This window comes from Aquarana catesbeiana, linkage group LG04 (assembly GCF_042186555.1).
Source record: "Aquarana catesbeiana isolate 2022-GZ linkage group LG04, ASM4218655v1, whole genome shotgun sequence".
NCBI classification, from domain to species: domain Eukaryota; kingdom Metazoa; phylum Chordata; class Amphibia; order Anura; family Ranidae; genus Aquarana; species Aquarana catesbeiana.
The window spans coordinates 106,893,888-106,917,897 of record NC_133327.1 but is presented as its reverse complement, the minus strand read 5'-3'; the positions used below and the strand labels follow the sequence as shown (position 1 = coordinate 106,917,897).

The 24,010-nt window shown below is 40.9% G+C and overlaps 1 protein-coding gene across 1 annotated transcript in view; it reads right to left on the bottom strand.

The window, feature by feature from the left end:
• EIPR1 (EARP complex and GARP complex interacting protein 1) overlaps nt 1–24,010 on the bottom strand; it is a 379,053-nt gene that overhangs the window by 278,213 nt on the left and 76,830 nt on the right. Inside the window, exon 3 of the mRNA XM_073625428.1 lies at nt 19,406–19,538. Within this exon, the coding sequence (XP_073481529.1) occupies nt 19,406–19,538 (133 nt within the window). The remainder of the gene's footprint in view (nt 1–19,405; nt 19,539–24,010) is intronic.

The following is a 24,010-nucleotide window of genomic DNA, read 5'->3' as shown; positions in this document are numbered from 1 at the left end:
GTGGTAATCAAAGAGGATAAAGCTCCACCAGTGTAGATCTACTTTTTAGCACAACATCTGCTGTTTGCTTCAGGACAATGCCAAGTGCAGGGGAAGCCAGGTGACACTTTCCTGGAGTAAACAGCAATGTTGATTGGGGGAGTTTTATTTCATATTTTTTTCCTCATCACCCCTAGTTTTAGGATTTTTATTTTTAAGAATTCTTTACAAATTTATTTTATATTAATTAGATACTATATTCTTTAATGAACCAAATAACTAAAATAAATACTATATGCTGTACATATTTCCATCAGTCCGTGACTTTTTAGGTTAAAGCTGACCCTATAAAAAAAACAAAAAAAAAACCTGAGGTATACTTTGTGGAGAGGCAAGCCCATGCCACTGTTTATTTTAGCAGTTACAACTACAGGCAGGCCCCGAGTTATGAACATCCGAGTTACGAATGACTCCTACTTACGAATGGAGGTTGCGTGACGTCACTGCTGGCCGTTTGCGCCCCATGCTGGTCCCAGATACAGCTGAGCAGCCATCTTGCAGCACCAGACACATCCCGCACTTCCGTATTGCATGGCCACAAGAGCCCCAAATAACACAACTGCACGCCCAGAAGCACCTGGAACATCCCACATCATTGCACATGCTGAAGTTACACTTAAAAATGTACTGTTCCGAGTTACAAACAAATTTGACTTAAGAACAAACCTACAGTCCTTATCTTGTTCGTATTCTGGGGACCGCTTGTACCTTCATTATAGGGAGATAACAGACAGACAGCAAGTAGGTCTTTAGGCATTACCCAAAAGGGTACTTTGGTATCTTTGATTTTGATGAGCAGCTGAGCCTTTTAGTAACCACAGTAAGCCTCAGTATCAATCCGTACCTTTGGGATTGTGGTATGTGGCCAGGATACTGACCTTACCCTATGCACATCTCCACTCGGACAGAAAAACTGACCAATAGCAGCAAAAGACATACTGTCTGGATATTATCTCCCTATAATGAAGGCAGTTGTATATCTGTTCCATCATTTTGTATTTGTGCACTAATTCTGCACTGCCCTATAAGGTTATACACCTGGCATCCTTATGACTTTTATTTTATACATTATGAGTTTTAGATAATTATGAATAAAAGTGACATTTTAGGTCATAGTGGGTTTGGTGCATCGGTAAAGCGCACCACTGCTGTTGCTTCTCTATTGATCCTCATGTTCAGCACTATAGTGCTGTGCCAGCAGACATTATTTATGAGGAAAATAATATTTTGGGGTAAATGTATAGAGAAGTCCTATTTATTATCAAACTCTCCCAAATCCACAGCATGTTGCTAAAAGGACGCAGTCAAAATTATTGGCAGAACATTAACACATCAATCTTTGACAAATCCAGAGAGGGAATAGATGGTAGCATACTCAAATTCGATATCCATAAGTCAATAAGAGATGCCCATGCTCCTTGAGTATTCATTCCACATATGTATAGATCAATCCCAGATTTGCCTTCATACACATAGATTGATTTGTGTTCAGATTTTGATACATTTATTGGTAACAAAGATAGATATTGTTAAGTGAAGACATTTTTAATGCAGTATATTTTTCAATAACAGACGAATCCCTGCAGATAAATCAGTAGTGCACCTATTTACAATGACATGGCATAGGAAGGGGTCCTAGACATACTCATGTATTGTTAAAGTGTTACTAAACTCACAACAGTAAAATCAGTCTGTATATGCAGTAAAGCATGCTTATTATACTCACTGTGAAACCTAAGGGGGTTAATCCTCCGCATTGTGTAAAAAGGCTGTTTGATCCTGTCTTCTTTGTTCCCCTCCTCCTTCCACTGACTCCTAATAATTTCCTGATAACACAGAGTCTATGGAGTCAGGCTGCACATGCTCAGTTTGGTGCGTATTGCTAGAGAGGTTTTTTTTTCCTTGGGAGGATGCATGTGATCAGGACAGGGCCAATCGGCCCTGTCCAGGCAGAGGGTCAGGGGTCTTGCAGTCTCATAGGACAATCAGAAAACTCCTCCTACAAGCTTTAACCAGTACTTGGCTGGACACTGATAAAAGTTGCAAGACTGCTCTAACTGATGTTCTCTGTTATGTGGGAGACCAGATATAGTGAATGCAGGGTCCTGGGTTTAGTAACACTTTAACCCTACCCTCAATATCCTACTAACAAAAGTGCTGCAGCAGTCCATAACGACACAGTTATTTGTTGGGGGAAGATGGATAGGATTAGTTCCAGGGTTTCTGCTTCCCCCAAAGTCGGATAAGTCAATTCCCTATTGAAAAGACACTCAAATGGCTTATTGGGTGCATGAAAGGGGGTTTCAAACACATAATAGTAAAAACAAGCACCTTGTGGTACCTATTATATTTCATTCATTTTAGTTTTAAAAGTTTAAAAACAATAACTTTAAAATGTGTCTATTATTAAAATGTAAAATAATGTATTCATTTCCACATTGTATTTCAGTTATTTTTAGTCTGCTTCTATTAATCTGAACGATCTTGAAGTTTGTAAATTTACTTTGTGAAGATCCCCACACAGGGGTAATCCTCTGCATTGTGTAAAAAGGCTGTTTGATCCTGTCTTCTCTGATCCTCCACTTCTTCCACAGTCCCCAATCTATGTGCTGACAGTACAGAGTCTTGGGGAAAAGTGGCACAAGCTCAGTTTGGTGTGTATTGCTAGAGAGTTTTTTCTTTCTAGGGAAAGTGCATGTGATCAGCACTGGGCCAATCAGCACTGTGCAGACAGAGGGTCAGGGATCCTGCAGCCTCATTGGACAATCAGGGGAGAATGAAAACTCCTCCTATAAGCTTTAACCTGACACTGATAGAAGTCACAAGACTGCTCTAACTGCTGATAAGAAAAGGTATTTAGCAGTTTATATTTACTAAAATAATTGCATTTCCATGTACTGTGGGAGACCAGATATAGTGAAAGCAGGGTCCTGGGTTTAGCAACACTTTAATTACATCAGATTTTTCCAAACATAGTATATCCTTTTTTTTGGTTTGTATCTTTTTCACTCATGCGTTTGTTACATAAAAAACGAACAAAAGTATGTAATTTTTCTTAGAACTAATAATCTTACCCCTAAACCTACTCTTAAAACCAAAGAAATAAAAAAAACACCAACACGTGAACATGGCGATTGACATGCCAACTGGCTCCTGCTTTTTCAACCAATGCCATTTAGACCAGTGACAGCAATATCTGTACTCAAAATATGGAGGATGCTATTACTTTACTTTAAAAAGGTATCTGGCCTAACTTGCAGACTTTGTGTCACTGAACAAAAACAAGTGTTCTACTGGTAAAGTGAGAACTCCTAATTTGTGTTGTCACAAAGTTTAGCATTTATAGCCCATGTATTGTTGTCACTGTAAGTTTCCTTTAAGTGGCATTTTAAATGGTGTTCAAGAAACTTAGAAGGTTAAAATATTTTCTGGGAAAGAGAAGTTTAAAAATATATTCACATTTTAGCATTAAGAGGTTCAAAACCCAGACCAGCCACAGTTTCTAAATATCAGTTGCCAAGATCATCCACATCACATAAAGCTGCGCCTATAGCTTGTTACCGCTAGATACCTCTGCACAGTGGGTAGGCATCATAAAAGTGGAAAAATAGTATAGAAAAATGTACAAAACCTTTACTGTGCATTGCCACCCCTTTTACGCTTCAGATAGTCTTTGTACTCAAGCCAAATTTTCTCCATTCCAGCTATTGACTTTGTAGATGAACTCTTTGTGCTGCTCATTATATCAAATGCTTTTCAGAAATCCACTTAAATTATGTCCATGGGTTCTCCTTTGTCTATCGGTTTGACAATATGTTCAAAGATCTCCAGTGGATATGTCAGTCGTGATCTCCTCTTCAGAAATTCTAACTTGTACATTTCTGAATGTTTCACAATTCTGATCCCTGTCAAGATTTGTCCTTCTTCCCTATCAACTCGTAGACTTACCAAACCCGATCTTCGGCTGAGCATTTTAGGAGTATTTGACATAATAAGGTTTTTAAAGTGGCCTTCATCTGACACACAAAAACGAAAAAAAAAAAAAAATACTACAAGCAAAATGCAAGCCTAAAGAATTTTGTTGCCCCCACTGGGGAGAATTCCTACCACTTTCTGTTTCCATATCATCTAAAACAAGTCATGAAGGCTGAACTTTAGGCATATATACAAAACAGAAATGAATGTAATTCTGTAATCATAAATACATCATACAATTATGTAAGCAGTAGAAGTAACTGAATTTGACCCAATATCAGTCTCTTGCATTCTCTGCACAGCAGGGCTCCAGTGTGAGAGAAAAAAAGCAGCACTAAGAGCAAATCAGTTCATGTGCTCACAAGAAGCATGCCGATAGGAAAAGAAAGAGAGATAAGCTTATCACTGCACAGCTTCTCCTATACTGTCCAGTCACATGCTGGGGTGAGTACAGGAAGCAAACAACTGGTCACTGCCCCCCACATTTAACTGGCCCTCACAGAAAGAATCACATGGAAGAGTGATGGATGCAAAACATGCATTTCTATGGTTTGGTTTTGCATGCATTACTCTTCCATGTGATTCTTGCTGTGAAGGCCAGTTATAGGTGGGGTCAGGGGCCATTTGTTTGTTACTGATGTAATATTGGTGAGGGGACACACTGGACACCTTTGCTGCCATTGTGCTATGTGCTGGGTGTCTAGTGTGCCCCTGTGTCTTTAAGGAGGGGTGGGCTACCTCTGGTTCACCTGCCCTCTATCCATCCATTAGAATGCATTTGCTTCCACTATGGAAATTTACAAGAGTTAGGACTGCAGATAATAATGGGGTGCCTTGGAGCGTCTCTGCAGATTACGCATTCATTTGCAAATGTGTGCAATCTAAACCTCTGTTTTTAAAGCAAACTGTTAGACAGGATAGTTTGGTTGGTTTCAGACTGGCTGGCAGAGTCCAAAAAGCCCCTGGTTTAGAGGAAGTGGGTTTAAGCTGAACTCCATGTGTTTTTAAAATGCCTTCAAGATGTTTTCTGATTTGGTAGAAAGAAGGGTTGGTGATGTCACAATCTCTACCTTCTCCAATCAGCAAATGCCTTGTATTCATAAAAAAAAAAAAAAAGACGTTCTATGAATGGTATCAGTGCTAAGTGAGCGACCCCCTGTGTTCTGTGTGCAGAGGAGAAGCCATGTAAACGGAACCTCAAGCAGAACTATTGTGGTGCCAATTACTGCAGTGATTCCCCGATTCCCCAGTGGTCCATCAGGTATGAGATATGCATTGTGCCAAGCTGAACCAATGTAAGTATGCAATACAGAGAATTTGCAGAGTAAAGATATCTTCACCAGTTCTTTAAATGGTGAAGACATCTAGCAGCAAGAAAAGTACTGCAGGAAAAATCTTTGGATTGAAGTTGAATATTGCAGAAAAAGTTGATGTCGTCATTGGGGTTGATTTACTAAAACTGGAGAGTGCAAAATCTGGTGCAGCTCTGCATAGAAACCAATCAGCTTCTAATTATTTTTGTCAAAGCTTGAAGTGATACTAAACACACACTGTTTAATTTACACTGTCCCTTCCATTTCTGTATGTGGATGATTGTACTGTAATTTTTTTAACCACTTCAATACCGGGCACTTTCCCCCCTTCCTGCCCAAGCCAATTTTCAGCTTTCAGCACTGTTGCTGTTGAAATGACAATTGCGCGGTCAGGCACACTTTACCCAAACAAAATTTTTATCATTTTATTCCCACAAATAGAGCTTTCTTTTGATGGTATTTGATCACCTCTGCGGTTTTTATTTTTTGCTAAACAAATAAAAAAAGACGGGAAATTTTGAAAATAATGAGTTTTTCTTTGTTTCTGTTATAAAATTTTGTAAATAAGTATGTTTTCTCCTTCACTGATGGGCACTAATGAGGCTGCACTGACGGGCACTGATAAAGTGGCACTGATGAGCGCAGGTGAGGTGGCACCAATGAGGTGGCACTGATATGCGACACTAATGGGCACTCATAGGCGGCACAGATGAGCACTCATAGGCGGCACAGATGGGCGACACTGAAAGGCTGCACTGATGGGTACTTATGGGTGGCACTGATGGTCACTGATAGGTGGCATTAATGGGCATCACTGATTAGGAGGCACTGGCAGGTATTGCTGGTGGGCACTGATTGGCATCATGTGTGGGCATACATTAGCACCATGTGTGGGCACACATGGCCACCAGAGATGCCGTACCTGGTGGTCATCAGTGGTGGCCATCCCTGGTGGTCCTTGGTGGGCATCCGCGGGGGGCTGTGCTAATAAATAATCAGCACAGACCCCCCCCCTGTCAGGACGCGAGTGAGGAAAAGCCGATTAACGTCTCTTCCTGTTTACATTGTGTAAACGTCAGATACTCTTTACCTAGATCGGAGTTGCTGTGTGTCAGAGTGACACACCGCAACAACAATCGCCACAATGTGCGCCCCCAGGGGCGAGCAGCGGCTTGTTATCCTGATCACGTCATATGACGTATGGTCAGGATAACACAACCACTTTGCTGCCGTCATTTTGTTATATGGCGGGCGGCAAGTGGTAAATTGAAAAAAATAAATAAAAAGTACAGTACCTTTTTTATAATCAATATACAGCTGTCACATGACCCAGATCTTTCCCAGCCTGTCTGCAGGGAAACATAAGCAGGAGGAGCTTCTACACCTCTGCTGCTGGTTTTGTGTGCAAAAAAAAAAAAAAAAAAAAAAAAAAAAAGAGCCTTTGAAATAAGGAGGAAAAATAAATTAATTAATATCAATAAACGGTTTTAAATTGCCATAAAAATATATATATTTGAAATTAAATGTTTCTTATATTTTGGCAATAACATGGTGTGGGTGGATTCCTGCCAGTCACAGGTTGTGTCATGCCCCATCAGCCTGTATCTTAGAATAAGAGGGAGAATCCCCCATCAATCTATATGTAATATCCCACCCCATTTTGTTTAGCTGTTTAGTGGGGATGGAGGAGGAGGGATGGAGGAGGAGAGAGGGATGGAGGAGGAGGGAGGGATGGAGGAGGAGGGAGGGATGGAGGAGGAGGGAGGGATGGAGGAGGAGGGAGGGAGGGAGGGAGCTGTCATTTACCACTATACACCCCTATGTGTGACTCTGTAGCCACATGGGCTGCTCAGACATCATAGAGAGGAAATGTTCAGCATATAAACTCACTGAGCATGTGCAGAGCTGCCAACCCTGCTCTGCAAAATCCCTAACTGAATTGGAGACATCAACAAAAGATGGAGATATAGAGCAGCAGGATAAACCAGGTTTTTTGCAGAATACACAAAATGAATCTCATAGTGACTGAGTATGAACAACATGTAATACACCATTTATTGATAGTTTTTTTATGACATAGGTTTAGTGACACTTTAACCACTTGCCGATCTGATGTCCGCCGGTGTCCTGTGATCGTGTCAGGGAGCCGTAGAACAGGGAGATGCCTATGTAAATAAGGCATTTCCCCGTTCTGCCTAGTGACACGGCAGGGATCTACTGCTCCCTGTCATCGGGAGCAGTGATTGATGTCATGTCAGTGGTAGCCCACCCCCCCCACAGTTAGAATCACTCCCTAGGACACACTTAACCCCTTGATCGCCCCCTAGTGTTTAACCCCTTTCTTTCCAGTGTCATTTGCACAGTAATCAGTGCATTTTTATAGCACTGATAGCTGTATAAATGACAATGGCCCCAAAATAGTGTCAAAAGCGTCCGATGTGTCCGCCATAATGTCGCAGTCACAATAAAAATCACTGATCACCGCCATTAAAAATGCCATAAATCTATCCCCTATTTTGTAGACGCTATAACTTTTGCGCAAACCAATCAATATACGCTTATTGCGATTTTTTTTACCAAAAATATGTAGAAGAATACATATGGGCCTTTTTTTCAAAACAGTCGCTCTTTTCTTGTTTATAGCGCAAAAAATAAAAACCGCAGAGGTGATCAAATACCACCAAAAGAAAACTCTACTTGTGGGAAAAAAAGGATGTCAATTTTGTTTTGGTGTAACGTCGCACGGCCGCGCAATTGTCAGTTAAAGCGACGCAGTGCCGAATGGCAAAAAGTGCTCTGGTCAGGAAGGGGGTAAAATCTTCCGGGGCTGAAGCGGTTAATTGAACAAGCTGAAGTTAAAAGCTGATTGACTATCATGCACAGCTGCACCAGATTTTGCACTCTCCAGTTTTAGTAAATCAACCCCATTGCATCTTTAATGGACTTTATTCATTTTATTTTGTTAATTTTGACCGGAATTTTGCTCTAATCTTTCCATCTGGCCACTGACTACATAGCCAGCAATAAAACCACACAGAGGCTCTAACTCTTCACTATGCAATTAAAAACAAATTAAAATGTCTTGGCTGGAGTTGGGTTTTAATGCAAGGTGATTTAATATCTTATCTGTGTTGTATCATTCATATAAGCATTTCTGTGTGTCAGATGAGGACAATCAGCTCGTTTTCTGTGGAACACTACTCAGATCCTTTTGTTGTGGGTGGAATGACGCAGAGTTTTATCCCTTGCTGGGTATTCACTTGTTATCAAAACCCTGGAAGGAACATCTGCTCACCTACTCCGTAAAAGTTTTGGGTAAAATACCATTTGAAATAAACAGTAAGCGTAGGCTGAATGAGCCCTAATTGCATGAAGGAACATCCATGAAAAAAGGAGACACATTTCTATTCCACTGGTTTGAGGCATTGTCTAGTTTTCATTGTTCTAATTTCCTAACTACTCTGTTCTGGAATGATCTACAGTCCTTTTGGCATTTCACCTTCCTCAACTGAATAATTTATCCTAGTCAGTGGGATATTAAATCCAGCTTGCCTCATGAATACTGAGGTGAAATATTCTTTCAGGCTGTTGGTAAAATTGACCTCATCTGTCACAAAACTTCTCCTGCACTTCAGTGGGGCCATCTCGCTTCTTCTCTACAGTGCCAGACTTTCCTAGTCATTATTCCATGGCTAGGCTTGTGTGCTCAAGTATAACCTTATTGGAGGGAAATATATACAAAACCATTAACATCTAAAGCAGATTTTCATATATTGGAAATTTCACCTGAATAATAAAGCAAAGCAATGCGAGAATGTTGTAGAGGGGGGAGAGAGTGTTATAGCAAAACATTTTACTATATAATATCAGGGCACAGAAAAGACAAATATTCTCAGGGACTCCTGAACTGATGGATATGGATTTCAAATGTGTGTTAAATCACTGTCATGCATAGAATGCATGAAGGTATAAAACAGGGGTGCCCAACCTTTTGAAGAGCGAGGGCCACCTAAGTGACTTGGTAACTGGTCGTGGGCCACAATGAGCGAAGCGGGCGGATGACAGGTCCGTGTCTACTCTGCATATGCAGAGCGGACATGGACACAGCCCGTTCTATTCTATGGGCCCTCCGATCCGATCCACGCAAACAGAAGGGGAGGGATCCCCTTCTGTTTTTTTTTTTTAGGGGATCAGATCGGAGGTAGGCGGGTGTAAGCAGACACAAGTCCGTTTACATCTGCCGTTCCATAGAGGTAATTGTAGGGTCCAATTGTGTGGGACTGATCGCTTTAAAAGGGGCCTAAGGCTGCTTGCACACTAATGCGTTGTGGTTTACCCACACCGCGGGTGCAGCGCAGCACACTGTGGCTTTCCTGCGGGTTAGCTACACTTTGCCATAGACTTCTATTATATCCTGCAAGTGTGGCGCACTTTCAGAAAGCACACCAAACCCACAGGTAATAACAGAAGGTCTATGGCTCTGTGCAGGTAACCTACAAGTGCACTGTGCTGCACCTGAAGATCAGTTTCAAAGCAGCCCAATAACCACTGCAGAACAGATATGCCCATACATACACTGTGGTTTTGGTAATAAGCTTACCTTTAAGCCGGCTATTGCCGGCTGCTGCTGTCCCAGGCAGTGTGCATTTGGTATCACTCCACCTGTGACGAAAATCAAGTGGTATATAGGAAGCAACGGCTTAGGTAGCTCTACTCTGCAGCCGATTGCTTCTTCTACCACTAGCTTCATTCACAACACTGAGAAGTTTCCCAAGACTGTAAGAAAGCAAATATTGTACCTAACCACAAGGGTAGCAGGGGAGAAACTGGCAACTGCAGGCCAGTATTGTAGTTAAATTAACGTAATCGCTCCTTAAAAGAAAAATCAATGATAACTTAAAATCACACAACTTGCTGGACCCAAAGCAGCATGGATTTCGTGAAAGCAAATCTTGTCAGACTAATCTGGGACTATAGAGCAATAAAAGCACAGTGCTAATTAATAAAGAGATTAAAACAGTGCAATCTCAACAACTCCAAAGTGGGTTCAAAAGTGTGCAAACACCACCAAATAGTCCATACATTGTCCTCATAAAGACTCCAAAGGGTGGTGAATTATGTCAAACAAGCTGGAAACTGTCCTCCACCAACAGTGACCACACATAGCCGCTTACCAAATAGCCATGACCACTACAAAAGAGTGGTCAAAAGCACAGAAAAACATCAATATTCAGGGCCAAATTGCAGGTAGAATGAATCTTCCACTCCAGCTCAGTTCCTTCAATAGCCGAATCAAATCAGCCCCGGTACAGAATCAATCTCTCAAGACAGACAGATCACAAAGGAAACCTCTAATAGTGTAGAATGTTGTTCTAAAAACAATAATGTAACACACAGTGCAGCAGCAAAAAAACGCCTGTGGTGCTCAGTACATCTGACCAAATTTTTAACTATCACAAATGTCTTGGAAAAGGCTGGTGCTGTGGACATGGCCTATCCTGATTTCAGCAAAGCATTTTATAGACTTCCACATAACTCTCATAAAAAAAGTTGTTCAAGCTAGGACTTAACCCTTGGGTGATTCAGTGGAAACGCAGCTGGCTAAAGGACAAAAGAATGAACAGAGACCAGTCATTAGTGATGTGTCACAATGCTCTGTACTAAGTCCTATTCTATTAAAGTGGATGTAAACCCTCTCATATACCCAGTGAAGTGAACAGCCTCAGATATGAAACAAATCACCCTACATAAGTTTTACATGTAGTCTTCTCTGCAGTCTTCTCTTGTCTACACGCCTTCAAAATGGCAGAATGGTGTTAAAAAATATTTCTTCATCTGTCAGCAGCACAGAGGAGGGGGCGGAGAGGCTGCAGTTACAGTGTGTAAGAGTTGATTGGAAGAAAGGAACACACACCCCCTCCACACAGCAGAACTGTGTTCTGAATAGACAGGCTCTGTTCTGAGCTCTCCCTCCCCTACCTCCCAACACAAAGGTATCTCATGTGTCCAGAAAACTTCTCAGAAGTGACTCCTGCTGATAACAGAGGAACAAAGCACTAGAGAGAAATGAAACTTAGAGCTCTGGAGAGAGAAAAGTAAAAACTACAGAAACATGTGCTTAGCTCAGATTCCATGACTGAGGTTTGCAACCACTTTAATTCTATGTGTAAGTGATATGACAAAATTTGGTGGGTAAGGTTTTTGCTTTTTGCTTACGACACAAAAGTGTGCAATAGGGATGATATTCCTGGAGGCATGTAACGTATATCTTGATATTGCTGGAAGAGTGGTTAAAGCAGTGGAAACGGAAGAATCCCTTGACAGAGTACAATATTGGGGTACAGTGTTGGCCAGAACCAGATAAGAAAAAGATTGGGGGTGCCATTTTCAGATTATTGCAAAATGAGCAAACAGTGTGGTCATGCAGTGGGAAAAGCAAACAGAATTCAGGGGTGTTTCACTAGAGGAATTACCAGCATGGAGTTGGAGGTCCTGATTTCCCCATATGGACCTTTAGTTGGATCTCATTTAGAATACTGTGACCTAGCCTTCAAAAAAGATATTAATAAAATACAGGGAGTCCAGAGAGGGCAACAAAAATAGTGAAAGGTCTGGGGGATAAAACATATCTGGAGAGTCTTCAGAAACTTAAAATGTACAGTCTTGAGGAAAGAAAGGTAAGGAGAGATATACATGAAACCTTTAAAACACATTAAAAGTGCAAATAGGGTTTAGGAGAGCAGTTTTTTCTACATGAAACTAACATCAAGAACAAGGGAATGTGATTTTAGACTAGTAGAGCAGTTCAAAATTAATCATCATAAATATTATTTTCAGAATTAGTAGTTGACGATTCAGCAGAGGTAGTAATTCAGTCAACAGTAAGTGAATGCTGCTCCGCTGGCTGTCAGAACACCTGAACAGTGCTTGCATCTGACTGAATTTAAGCGCTGTTCGGACAACAGTTATCTAACAGGCTCCTATGGCAAAACTAAAATGAACAATCAACTTGGAGCGGTGCCAGCAGGGTCACACTCTGTATTTCTTCGCTTGAGCCAGCAGAATATGAAAATCCCGCTTGAAAATTTTCAGGAGACTGCCACCACCAAGGTAAAAAAAAATTAGTGGAGGAAGATCTTTATGCCAACATCTTGAAAGTCAAGAAGTACTCAAATCACCACTGGGATGAATCAAATTTAGAAAGCAAGGACTGAAATAGACACCCTAATAAAATGAGACCTCTCTGAAAAAATTTTGGACCTTGAGTTGGACAAAAGGGGAAAAAAAAAAAGATGACTCGCGCTAAACAAACTATAATGTATGTGGCTAAGAGGTACCACAACCTTAGAAAAGCACAATGCAAAATTGGAAACGTGATAATATGACAAACCACACTTATGCAAAATTGGGGGAGTATTCAGGCCCCCCTTAAACAGATATAGAGATTAAATACAATGATGTATCAAAGTTGGTGCAGAAAATCTTTAGACACAGAAAAATCCGTGTGTGATGTATACAAATAAAAAAATGTATATAAATAAAAATAGTGAAAAAATAGTCCATATGAGAAAACACCCACAAAGTGATTTGACAATCCTAAATTATCCAATTATATGGAATCCAAGGTGTATGGGTCCACCACCATAGATAGAGAGCCTGGCCGCTTACCAGAACCCCATGACCCCCCGTTACAGAGGGTCTAAATGGGCTATAAAATCCTGCTATTCCGGAACTCCCAGGAGTCTGGATGGAGGTTGGGATGGGACGTCAGGAACTGTGGTGGAGATGAATGGATCCACAGGGAAAGGACTTGGCCCTCAGCAAAGTAGTATCATCATAAAGAGAAAAAGAGGAGGGCTCCGATAGTGTAAAATCAAACGATATTTATTTAAAATATTAGTAAACACATGAAAAATAGGAGGGAACATCCTCAGAAGAAGAACAGTTTGTGGCACCGGCCGGATGACCACAGATAGCCCGTCCTGCTGGATTTACAACGACAGTGGGAGGTGACGCGATGATACCGCTCAGCCCTACGCTGCGTTTCGCAAGAAAATTGCGTCTTCCAGTTGGACAGCCTCTATCCTCTAGTGGGGAACAATGCAAGACTTGCACATAAAGTTAAGAAGAATTTAAAGAAAATCCTTGCTTTAAGATGGTGTTACATCTGACTTTTCTTCATAAAAGAACCAGCTAATTTCCACAGATATGGAGAAGGCCTGCATCATGTGGCTTGTAAAAGCTTGTCAGAATGATGAATGAGTAAAAATATTAAACAGGAATCCAAACTTACAGAACTGTCACACCGAACTTAGTAAATACGGTACTCAAAAAAACAGACAAAAGAGAAGAATGACAAACTGATAATGAAGAACTGATTTTGCCAAAGAAACGGATTCCCAAGTATTGATGTTAACTGCAAAAAAATTGGTACATGAAGATCCTGGAGATCCAGGTATGCCATAAAAATGTCCCTTTTGAAGTACAGTAGTGTTAATACTAATCCTCATCTTAAACGTTCAGTCAGTAAGAAACTTGTTTACGCACCTATAATTAATGTTGGCTAGGTAAATCTGATGGAGAAGTGTTAAAATTATTATTTCTGTGTTCTCATGCAGCGATAGAATGCAGACATCTCCTGCAAGATGGAGAGGAATCACAAGCAAGTGACCTACCACCCTATGCAGCACAGAAAACAAATACAAGTGAGGGGCAAAGCAAGTACCAAGTAAAAAATATTTCCCCACTGGCAAAATAATTTCCTTTAGAGTAATTCCATGGACAGGCCCTTCTGTTAACCATCCCTGTTGAACGAGAAGAAAACACTGAGGGCTTGGTAGGTGGGGTATTTAACCTTTTTCACTCCCTGACGCTTAATAGAGGGACATTGACATTCTCCAGGTAGTTTATGATGTGGGTAACATTGAAACTTAAACCCACCACCAAAATGATATTACTAGTTGTATATTAAAAATATTGCATAAGGATTCTGAAAATCCTTTTGTTCTGAACTAATTATTCCACATTACTGCTGTGACCACTTTGTGTAAGGAATTACAGAGAACACAGGCTTCCTGGACAGGCAGATCAGCACTAACCAGGACATTTGTCCTCTCACATACAGCATTGTATAGCTTCAGAACTTCATTTATCCTATTTTTATCATTCTATTTAAGGAACCCCCAAAATGTCATCAACTGTTAAATATGGGAGCATGAAAAAAAAGAAAAATCATGCATTAAAAGTCATTCTACATGCTTTAAAATACCAGGCAGAGATGGGAGCCCCTTACATTCCTAAATACTATAAAGCTACAATCCTAGCTCATATTAAACGGTGGTGAATCCCCGATTCTACTAAACTTTGGGGCATAAAAAGGGGTTAAATGGTTAGCACTTCTACCTAGCAGCACAAGTGCCATCAGCTCCAATACCAACCATGGCACTACCTCCACAGAGTTTGCATGTTCTCCCTGTAACTTTATGCGTTTCCTCCAGTTTCCTACGACACTCCAAAGACATGCTGGTAGGTTATCTGGATATTGTCTAAATTGGCCCTAGTATGTGTATGTATGAATGTGAGTTAGGGACCTTAGATTGTGAGCTCCTTGAAAGCAGGGACTGGTGTGAATGTACAATATACTGTATATGTATGCGTTAAGTGATAACGCTATACAAGTACCTGTAAGAAAATAAACTTTGGAAGGAAATTTTTCACTCATCTTAATTGTGTTGAAGTCACACACACCGATAAATTCTTCCTGGATACCACCACTGCGACACAGATTGTGGAACTCATGAACTCAACATGAAAATTGTCCTTTATTAAAGTGGTTGTAAACCCTTTACAACCACTTTTTCCTACAGGTAAGCCTATAATAAGGCTTACCTGTAGGTACCTTGAATTTCTCCTAAACTTGCACAGTTTATGAGATATTCACTGTACATGCATGTGCCGAAATCATTGGCACATGCGCACTGAAGAAACCATGCCATGACAGGCATGCGCGGGAGTGACGTCATCGCGGCTCAGACCAATCACAGCGCCAGAGCCCAGAAACCCGGAAGTAACATTCGGGAGACATGTTACCCATCACAGCAGTGTATGGGGACCATTGCAACAGCATCGTTCTAAGGTTAGTATTTCATAATGAGCTAGTATGCGATGGATACTAGCTCATTATGCCTTTGTCTTGCAGGTTTTTTTTTTAATTTTTGGAGCATTTACAACCACTTTAATCATATATTTTAACATCCATAGACTTTCTCAATAAGGATCTGGATCTCGAAACTTGGGATTCGGCGACCTTAGGACAGTGAGATCCACTTTTTCTGGCAATGTTCTTAAAAATTTTTATGAGCTCTGCACTATTGATAGTATGATTCTTAACCACTTGACCACCGGATGGTTTTACACCCTTCATGACTAGGACATTTTTTGCTATTCAGCACTGTGCTACTTTAACTGGCAATTGATCGGTCATGCAACACTTTACACAAATGAAATAAATATAATTTATTCCACACAATTAGAGCTTTATTTTGGTACTTGATCACCACTGGGTTTTTATTTTTAATTATATAAACAAAAAAATATCAACATTTTGGGGAAAAAAAATGATATTTTCAACTGGTATAAAATATATCAAATAAAAATCTAATTTTTCCTAAATTTAGGCCAAATTGTATTCTGCTATATGTCTTTGGTAAAAACCAAACTGCGTTTTTGGGGACACCATACCATTAGGGACACTAATATAGTTCTGATTGTGATCAAGCTACTTATCCGTACAGACACTATACTAGTAATGGCGGTGATCAGCGACTTATAGTGTGACTGTGATAGTGTGGTGGGCAAACTGACAATGGGTGGGAGGGACACTGACTGACACTGACGTCACTAGTGACACTAGTACAGCGATAATAATGTATCATGACACTGTACTGAGACTAGCTGGGTGCCCAGGATCAGGAGGGCAATCAATGGGTTAACTGCGTTACTAACAAGTGTCTGCAAACTGCTTTTACTTACAGATCTCTCCTTTCTTTCAGTTCTGAACGGTAAATGAAAGCAGGGAGAAATGCAGCCAGATCTGTGTGCTGTGTTTACCAACACACAGGTCTCTGTACTGTGATTGGTCACAGCCAATCAGCAGGTATACAGCCAAAACGATTGGCTGTAACCTGTTGACAAACTCATGCTCTGTCCAATCACCTCAGAGGTCAGCAGGGGGTGAGTGCCTGCGCGCCCCTAAGGCAGGAAATATACCACAACATACTGGTACGTTGCAGTGGCTGGGGCTGTCGCCTGCCAGCAGTACATGCACTGCTGGCAGTCGGCAAGAGGTTTGAATACATCTTCCTTCAACACTTCCTATCCTAAATACACATTTGTGACAATCCCTTCATCAAAGGGCTATTATTTTACTACAATAAACAACAATTCAAACTGAAGAGGATAACAATTATTTATCGACTCCTCTCCCAACTCAAACTTACCAGTAAAGCTACCAACCATTCTGCAGTGGAAACTCTATGGTACAACGCCCTTTTAATATTTCTCATTATTCTACTAGGAATGAGCGGTAAAAGAAATCCCCCACAAATGGTACAATATCCCCAAAGGCTAGTCGTAATCTTCCCCCTACAATCTCCACTCTGTTGGAGGGATTTATCAGTTCTCTGCAACTTATTTGGTGAGTTTGTGATAAACTATTTGCCTTTTAGAAAGGTGTATTTCTACTTATTGCCCCAGTCAATCACATTTGGTACACCCCAGACCCAGCATTGGCAGTTTTAGGAGCAGGATGACCCTACAGATTGCGGGCATCACTCGCACAGGTGTTATTCTCCCTCCTTGCCATTAGTTATACAGAATCTTAATATCCACACCAAATATAAACTCCTGTTTGCTGAAGCTTCACTTAACTGGGACAAATTCTGGAAGCACTGGAACTGCTGTCTACTGGATACAAGTTCCGCAGCCTTGATTTAACACGCTATAGACTTTCTTCCTTACCCCTTGTCTATTCTTCTTTCAGTTCAGAATACTCTGTTCTCTTTTTTCTGGCTGTTTCATTGAGCCTATACTGATTGTTGGATATATTACAGAAAAATTCTATGCAACTGTAGCAGTACATGCCAAAATATCTGGCTTTATGTTTGAAATTAAATGATGTAACATATTTTTTTTGTAACTCTTTCTGCAATATACAAAAAAGAACTATAGTGAAAAGAGGAATACTTTTATATGGTTGTTTTTGTTATGTGTATTGCTTAGTATGAATTTGCAGACCCTATTTTTTGGGAAGTGAACCATTTACAGTAAAGGTGTTTGTAAAGGCAGGTTTTTTATCTTAATGCATTCTATGCATAAAGATAAAAAGCCTTCTGTGTGTAGCAGCCTCCCCAGCACCCCCTAATACTTACCTGAGCCCAATCTCTGTCCACGAGTCCCTCGGCCTTCCGAGACACTACCTACTGATTGGCTGAGACACAACAGCGGCATCACTGGCTCCCACGGCTGTCAATCAAAGTCAGTTAGCCAATCACTGAGAGAGAGGGGGTGGGCCGAACGGCAGCTCCGTGTCTGAATGGACACACTGCTCTGCAGCTTGAGTGCCCCCATAGCAAGCTGCTTGCTGTGGGGGAACTCGACAGGAGGGAGGGGCCAGGAGCACCGAAGAAGGACCCCAGAAGAGGAGGATCCAGACTGCTCTGTGCAAATCCACTGCACAGAGGAGGTAAGTATAGCTATTTTTTTTTTTTAAATGAGACTTTACTATCATTTTAAAGTAGGTTACCCAAAACTGAACCAACTCTAAACCTACTAGCAGCCACATTCTAAAACTAATCTATCTAACCCTGTAAAGCAAAAAATCACTATACATTACTTTTCTGCAGCTGGTACCGCACAGGTACCACACTGAGCTGTCAGTGGCTGTAAGCGGCGGGTTCAGTGTGTAGGCTTGTGCAGGAGAGGCAGCCGATATCAGAAGCCCCATAGTAAGTCTATGGATGATGTCACTTCCCAGCCATTGTCAGTTCTCACTTTCACACATCTGCTTGAGAAAAGGTATGTACAGTAATACCTCAGATTGCGAGTAACGCGGTTAACAAGCGTTTCGCAATACCAGTTATTATTTTTTTTTTAAATCCAGACTCGGTTTGCGAGAGTTGTCTTGCAAAACAAGCAGGATTCAAGCCTCTGCTGTGTGCAGTACCACATCTGGCCAGAGGCGCGGGGACGCCGGTGCCACTCGGTGCCACTCTGAAACACTCCGTTCCCGAGTGTTTCCAAGTGCATCCGAGCGGTTTCCGAGTGTCTCCGGTGCCCCCCCACCTCTGGACACATGCAGTACTGCATACAATAGAAGTCACTGTGGAACGAATTATCTGAGTTCCCATTGACTTCTATGGGGAAACTCGCTTTGCTATATGAGTGCTTTGGATTACAAGCATTCTTCTGGAACAAATTATGCTTGTAATCCAAGGTACCACTGTATAGTGATTTCCTCTTTACAGGGCTAGATAGATTAGGTTTAGAATGTGGCTGTGAGTAGATTTAGAGTTGGTTAGGTTTTGGGTGAACTTCTACTTTAACTTGCCCTGAATCTTTGCTCTTAGTTTCAACCCTAGAATATCACATTGTGAAGAATAAGCTGTAAAATACAACAGATTTTTTTTTAATCCAAACTCTTTTATTGATAATAAAGGACAGGGAATTTTTTTATTATTTTTTTGTTACATTACATATTATTGCATAGGATGTACATTTTTGCATAGAACTACCAGAGAGGAAGGATAAATAGAACATCCAAACCAACATGAAGCGTAACAATACATGACTACAAAACAGTGCAAAAAGAATTCACTAAGTAGGCAAGTAAGATGTGTGGTACACAATGATCAACATCTCAGAGGTTACTAACCAAAAAATACAACAGATTTTCACTAATACTTTTCTGTTAGAGAGTTCAGGAATGCAAATGTGGGGTTTTTACAAACATTCCACAGAACAGCTGAACTTGTGCAGTAGTATTCTGTAGTTTAATTTCAATGTAAATGAGGCTGACTTACTGTTACTGTAGCAGGTTGCAAGCACATTCCTGTCTGCTGGGCTAGCACCGATTTGCCAGATTTCCCCTGCATGGTGCAGTAGAACATTCTTATTGATAATATTATTCTCATCATCAAAGTCTATAACGTGGATCTAAACATAAGAAAGCAAACATTTATAAAACTTGGAAATATAAACAGTAGAACTTAACTTTAGCATTGATGTATGCCAGGTGTAATAAAAAAATATTAACATACAAGTAAATCTGCAATATGAATCCAAACATGTGATACTATACACAGTTAACTTAGGCTATTCTAACTGCAGGAACTGAAGTTTTGAGTCCATCATTATTCCATTGAACATCATTTCTCAACCTTTTCAACATGGAGGAACCCTGGAAATAACCTTCTGGTTTCAGTGAACCCCTACTAAAAATGACTACATTAACAACTCATGATACATTAGTGTGATGGCAAGTGGGAAGAATTCCCCCTTACAGATAGCTAAATGGATCAGCGGTGTCAGTGAATTGTTCATATCTCAAGGAAACCCTAGCAACCTCTGGAGGAACCCTGGTTGAGAAACCCTGCCATAGAACATAAGCAGATGGGTAATGGTGAGTTGGGCTAAAAGGAACCAAGCCAGTGTTAAGCACAGCAGAGTCTTTTCAAAACAAAGTGGTAGGTATTCAGCAATTGGGGTACTCCGACCTTCTTACTCTGAGTGAAGTCCCTGTTTCAAATTTTCTAATACTAGGAGGAATGCTGACGTTACATAAGCAGCATGGTAGCAATGCAACTAGTATCTCTTTTAGGGTATACAGTGTAACCCTTGAGAAAGTGTGTGCTTTGCATAAGAAACAGTAGTTGGTCAGATACACATTATTTGTTTAATTATTTTTACAAGCTGTGAATTATGCATATATTACTCTGAGTGCACATGGACTTTATCTTTCCTGGAAATTGTGCAGCATAACCATTGGAGGTCCACAATCTAGAAAAAAACATCACAGGCATTGGTCCCCACGTCGATATAACATTAACCAACAATGCCCATTTCATAGCTAGCTGCATACACGCAAATAGCAGTCAGGCCGGGTTCTTACCAATGAATTTAGAATGTAATAACAATCAAAAATGTGTCACATTCTCAGCATGACGTATTAACTGATGCATACTGATGCTGCTAAATTTTGTATGGGCATCCATGCACCAATGACTTCTGCTGGCACCTTCCCCTCCCAAGCATACACTGATCACCCCCTTACTTTAAAAAACTCTCACTGGACCCCAGTCCTTGCTAACATTTACCTCTAAACTTTTAGAACGCTTAGTCTACAACCATCTGGGCCCCTACCTACCTCACTGACAACAACCTTTTTGACACTTTAAGTTCTTGCTTTCACTTGTAGCACTCCATAGAAACTGCCCTATTAAAACTTACTAACTGCTTAAACCAATGGCCACTACTCCATACTCTTGCCATTAGAACTTTCTGTGGCCTTTGATACTGTTGACCACCCACTCCTCCTCAATAAAAATTATTCCTTTAGCCTCCAAGATTCGGCTCTTTCCTGGTTTTCCTCCTATCACAGCACTCCTTCAGTGTTACCTACAATTCTGTCTCCTCCTTCCAACTTCCTGTAAGGGATCCCCAAGGTTCTCTTCTTGGACCCCTCTTTTCGAACTACACCTCCTCTCTTGGTCATTTGATAACCTTCCACGACTTCTAATATCATCTCTATGTTGATGACATCCAAATCTTTCTATCTACTCCTGCTCCTCCAGTCTCCTTTTGCATTACTATCTTACAAACCGACATAGCAGCATTGATGTTACACCACTTCCTCAAACTATATCTTTCTAAAGCCGAGCTTGTAAAAAAAAAAAACCCCCGCCCATACCCTCCTCTCTGACTTTCCATCAAGAACAACAATGCAAATACCAGTCTCTCCCTTCATACCAGTGTACTAGGTGTAATCCTAGACTCTGACCTGTTCTTTCAGCCCCAAATCGACCTACTGTCAAAAGCTTGTAGAGTTCACCTCTGTAACGTCTCTAAAATGTGCTCCCTTTTTAACTAATGAAACCACCAAGCTACTTGTTCACTCCCTTGTTATTTCTTGCCTTGACTATTGTAACTTCCTTCTCATAAGCCTACCTCTATCCATTTGGCTTTTTGGTTTCTTTTACCAATAAATCTTGGGTAATGCACTAGCCATTTGCGCCCTCCTGCGTGTGTTTCTTTGTAGCCCCTTAAGTCCATCATGAATGCTCCTGCCAGATTCATCTACCCTACCAATCACTCAGTCACTGCCACCCCTTTCTGCCAATCCCTCCACTAGCTTCTGAATGCCCAGCGAATCAAATTCAAAATGCTAACATACACAGCCATTTAAAACTCTGCCCCAAGCTACAATACTAAACTTCAAAATAACACCCAAACCATCCTCTCTGCTCCTTGCAAGACCTCCTGCTCTCTCGTTTCCTCCTCCCATGCTCGTCTCCAGTTCTTCTCCAGAGCCTCTCCCATCCCCTGGAGCTCTCTACCCTAATCTCTCAGGCTATCTCCTTCTCTGCCCACTTTTAGGTGATCCATGAAAACTCCTCTCTTCAGGGAAGCTTATCCCCCAGCTATCTAACAAATGAACTTTGAATTCTTCCATCGGCTCATCTCATGAAGGGGTTAAGATGCAACACTAGCACAAAACAGCTTCTATGAAAAATTGTAAGACAATGTTATATAGATCTTTAAGGTGAGCAAGATTTGTTGCCCCAATAAAAATATAAAATATGGCTACAAACGCGTTAAAAATATGTACTATATTTTCATTGTTTATTATATTGCTATTATATTTTGCAAAAAAATGAAGGAACTTTGCTCCCCCTCCCTCTCAAACTCACATTCTCATCATGGTATGACCTAGTTTCTACAGTCATGATTCTCAGAAAGCTGGCTTCTCTCTCCATCTCTGTTATATACACAGCACATTTTTTCTTTTAAAGTTGAAAACCCCTTTAGCAGAAGGACAATCAATGCACAGTTTATTTGTCAAGCTGTAGGCCAGCTGTGCCAATAGGTTTGTTTGGGGTCTAGCAAATGCCTAGCAAATAAAGGAGGTGACCATGAGCATAGCAAAACTGTATTGTACTGTATGTATTCGTACACAAATAAAATTTAAAAAAAAAGTGCTGATGAGCACAATAACCTTCAACATCCCTCTTCATCGCTGGTCACAAAAGTATTTAGGGCTTCTTTTGTGCTGCACCCTTCTTATAGAGTTCCCTTTTAGCGATGGTATTGAAAATCTCAGAGCTCCCATTACCACCACATATTCCCAGTTCCCTGAGCCAGGTTACGTGCACCAGCAGAAAAAGTAGCCCTTTCGCCCAACCGACACACATGTGCAATCAAGGTAGATTAAGGTTCTGTCCTCAAAACTTACTCACTGCATGCTCCCAGCACACTGACTAAGTGGTCTCCAATAGCTCTCGGACATAGCTCCCGGACACAGTTTGTGCCTCCCAATCAAATGAATGCTGTGAAAGCCAAATCAAAATGATCTCACAGCCTCCTGGTCATTAAAGCACAGTTTAAGTGCCACAGGGGGCTAAAATGATGGAGGAATTACTGTCCAACAAGAAGTCTCAGGAGGTGGCACAGGAAAGATCCAGACACGTTTAATAAAAAAATTAAGATTTGAAATGTCTATTTTTGGAACTACTCGTCATTTTCACATTAGTTTCTCACTTTGGATAAAGTGGACTTTCACGGCAAATTACTACTTTACATCATTGGATTCCTCCCCCTCCTTAATCTAAAAAAGCTGACCTTTTTGTGATCGTTTACCTTTTCAGTACATGGTCCACTCAGTCCTTGTTTATGCAAGAAAGATGGCAGCCTCCACATCAGAAATCACAGGAGGTATCAGCTGAGGAAGTTCACAGCGTTGGGGGAGGAACTTTGCACCGTGCAATCAGGATATCGGCTGTGAGAACCAGGAAGATACAGCCGCCTTCAATTGACGTAGGAAAGAGATGACAATGTGGGACCTGTTGTGAGGCAACGGAGCAGCAGATCACAACAGATCAATGCTGGACATGCAGGGTTTGTTTGTTTCTTCAGGTTAAATGTGTTAAAAAGATAGGACTGGATTAAAAAGTTCCTAATCTTTTCTTACACTTCCTTATCAGATGCTTGGTTTGAACTTCCCAGGCTCATAGTAGGTTTAAAACAATTACAATATACACTGCTGAAGTTATATGCAAATTTCAACTTTTCCCATAATCAGGTAACCCCTGATTATGCAATTTTCCATCCTATGCACACGGTCTATGCCAAGGTCTGTGAGAGGTTTACATTAGGCTGTCCACACGCACTCCATAAATTTGTTTTAGAAGTTCTAAATGTAAAGCACTTAGCTGATAAATATGACTTCTGTCACTAAAGAGTGTTCCAATATATGAACATGAAAAGGACCTTTATCTTGGAAAAATTCTGTTGCTTCACAAGGTCAGCTTCCACTCACAGTAAAAGGAAACCTGTTCTAAGTAAATATGGAAGAGGCTATTGCTGATCTATTCTTCTAAAAAATGCTAGCTGCTTGGCTTTGGTTTCTTGCA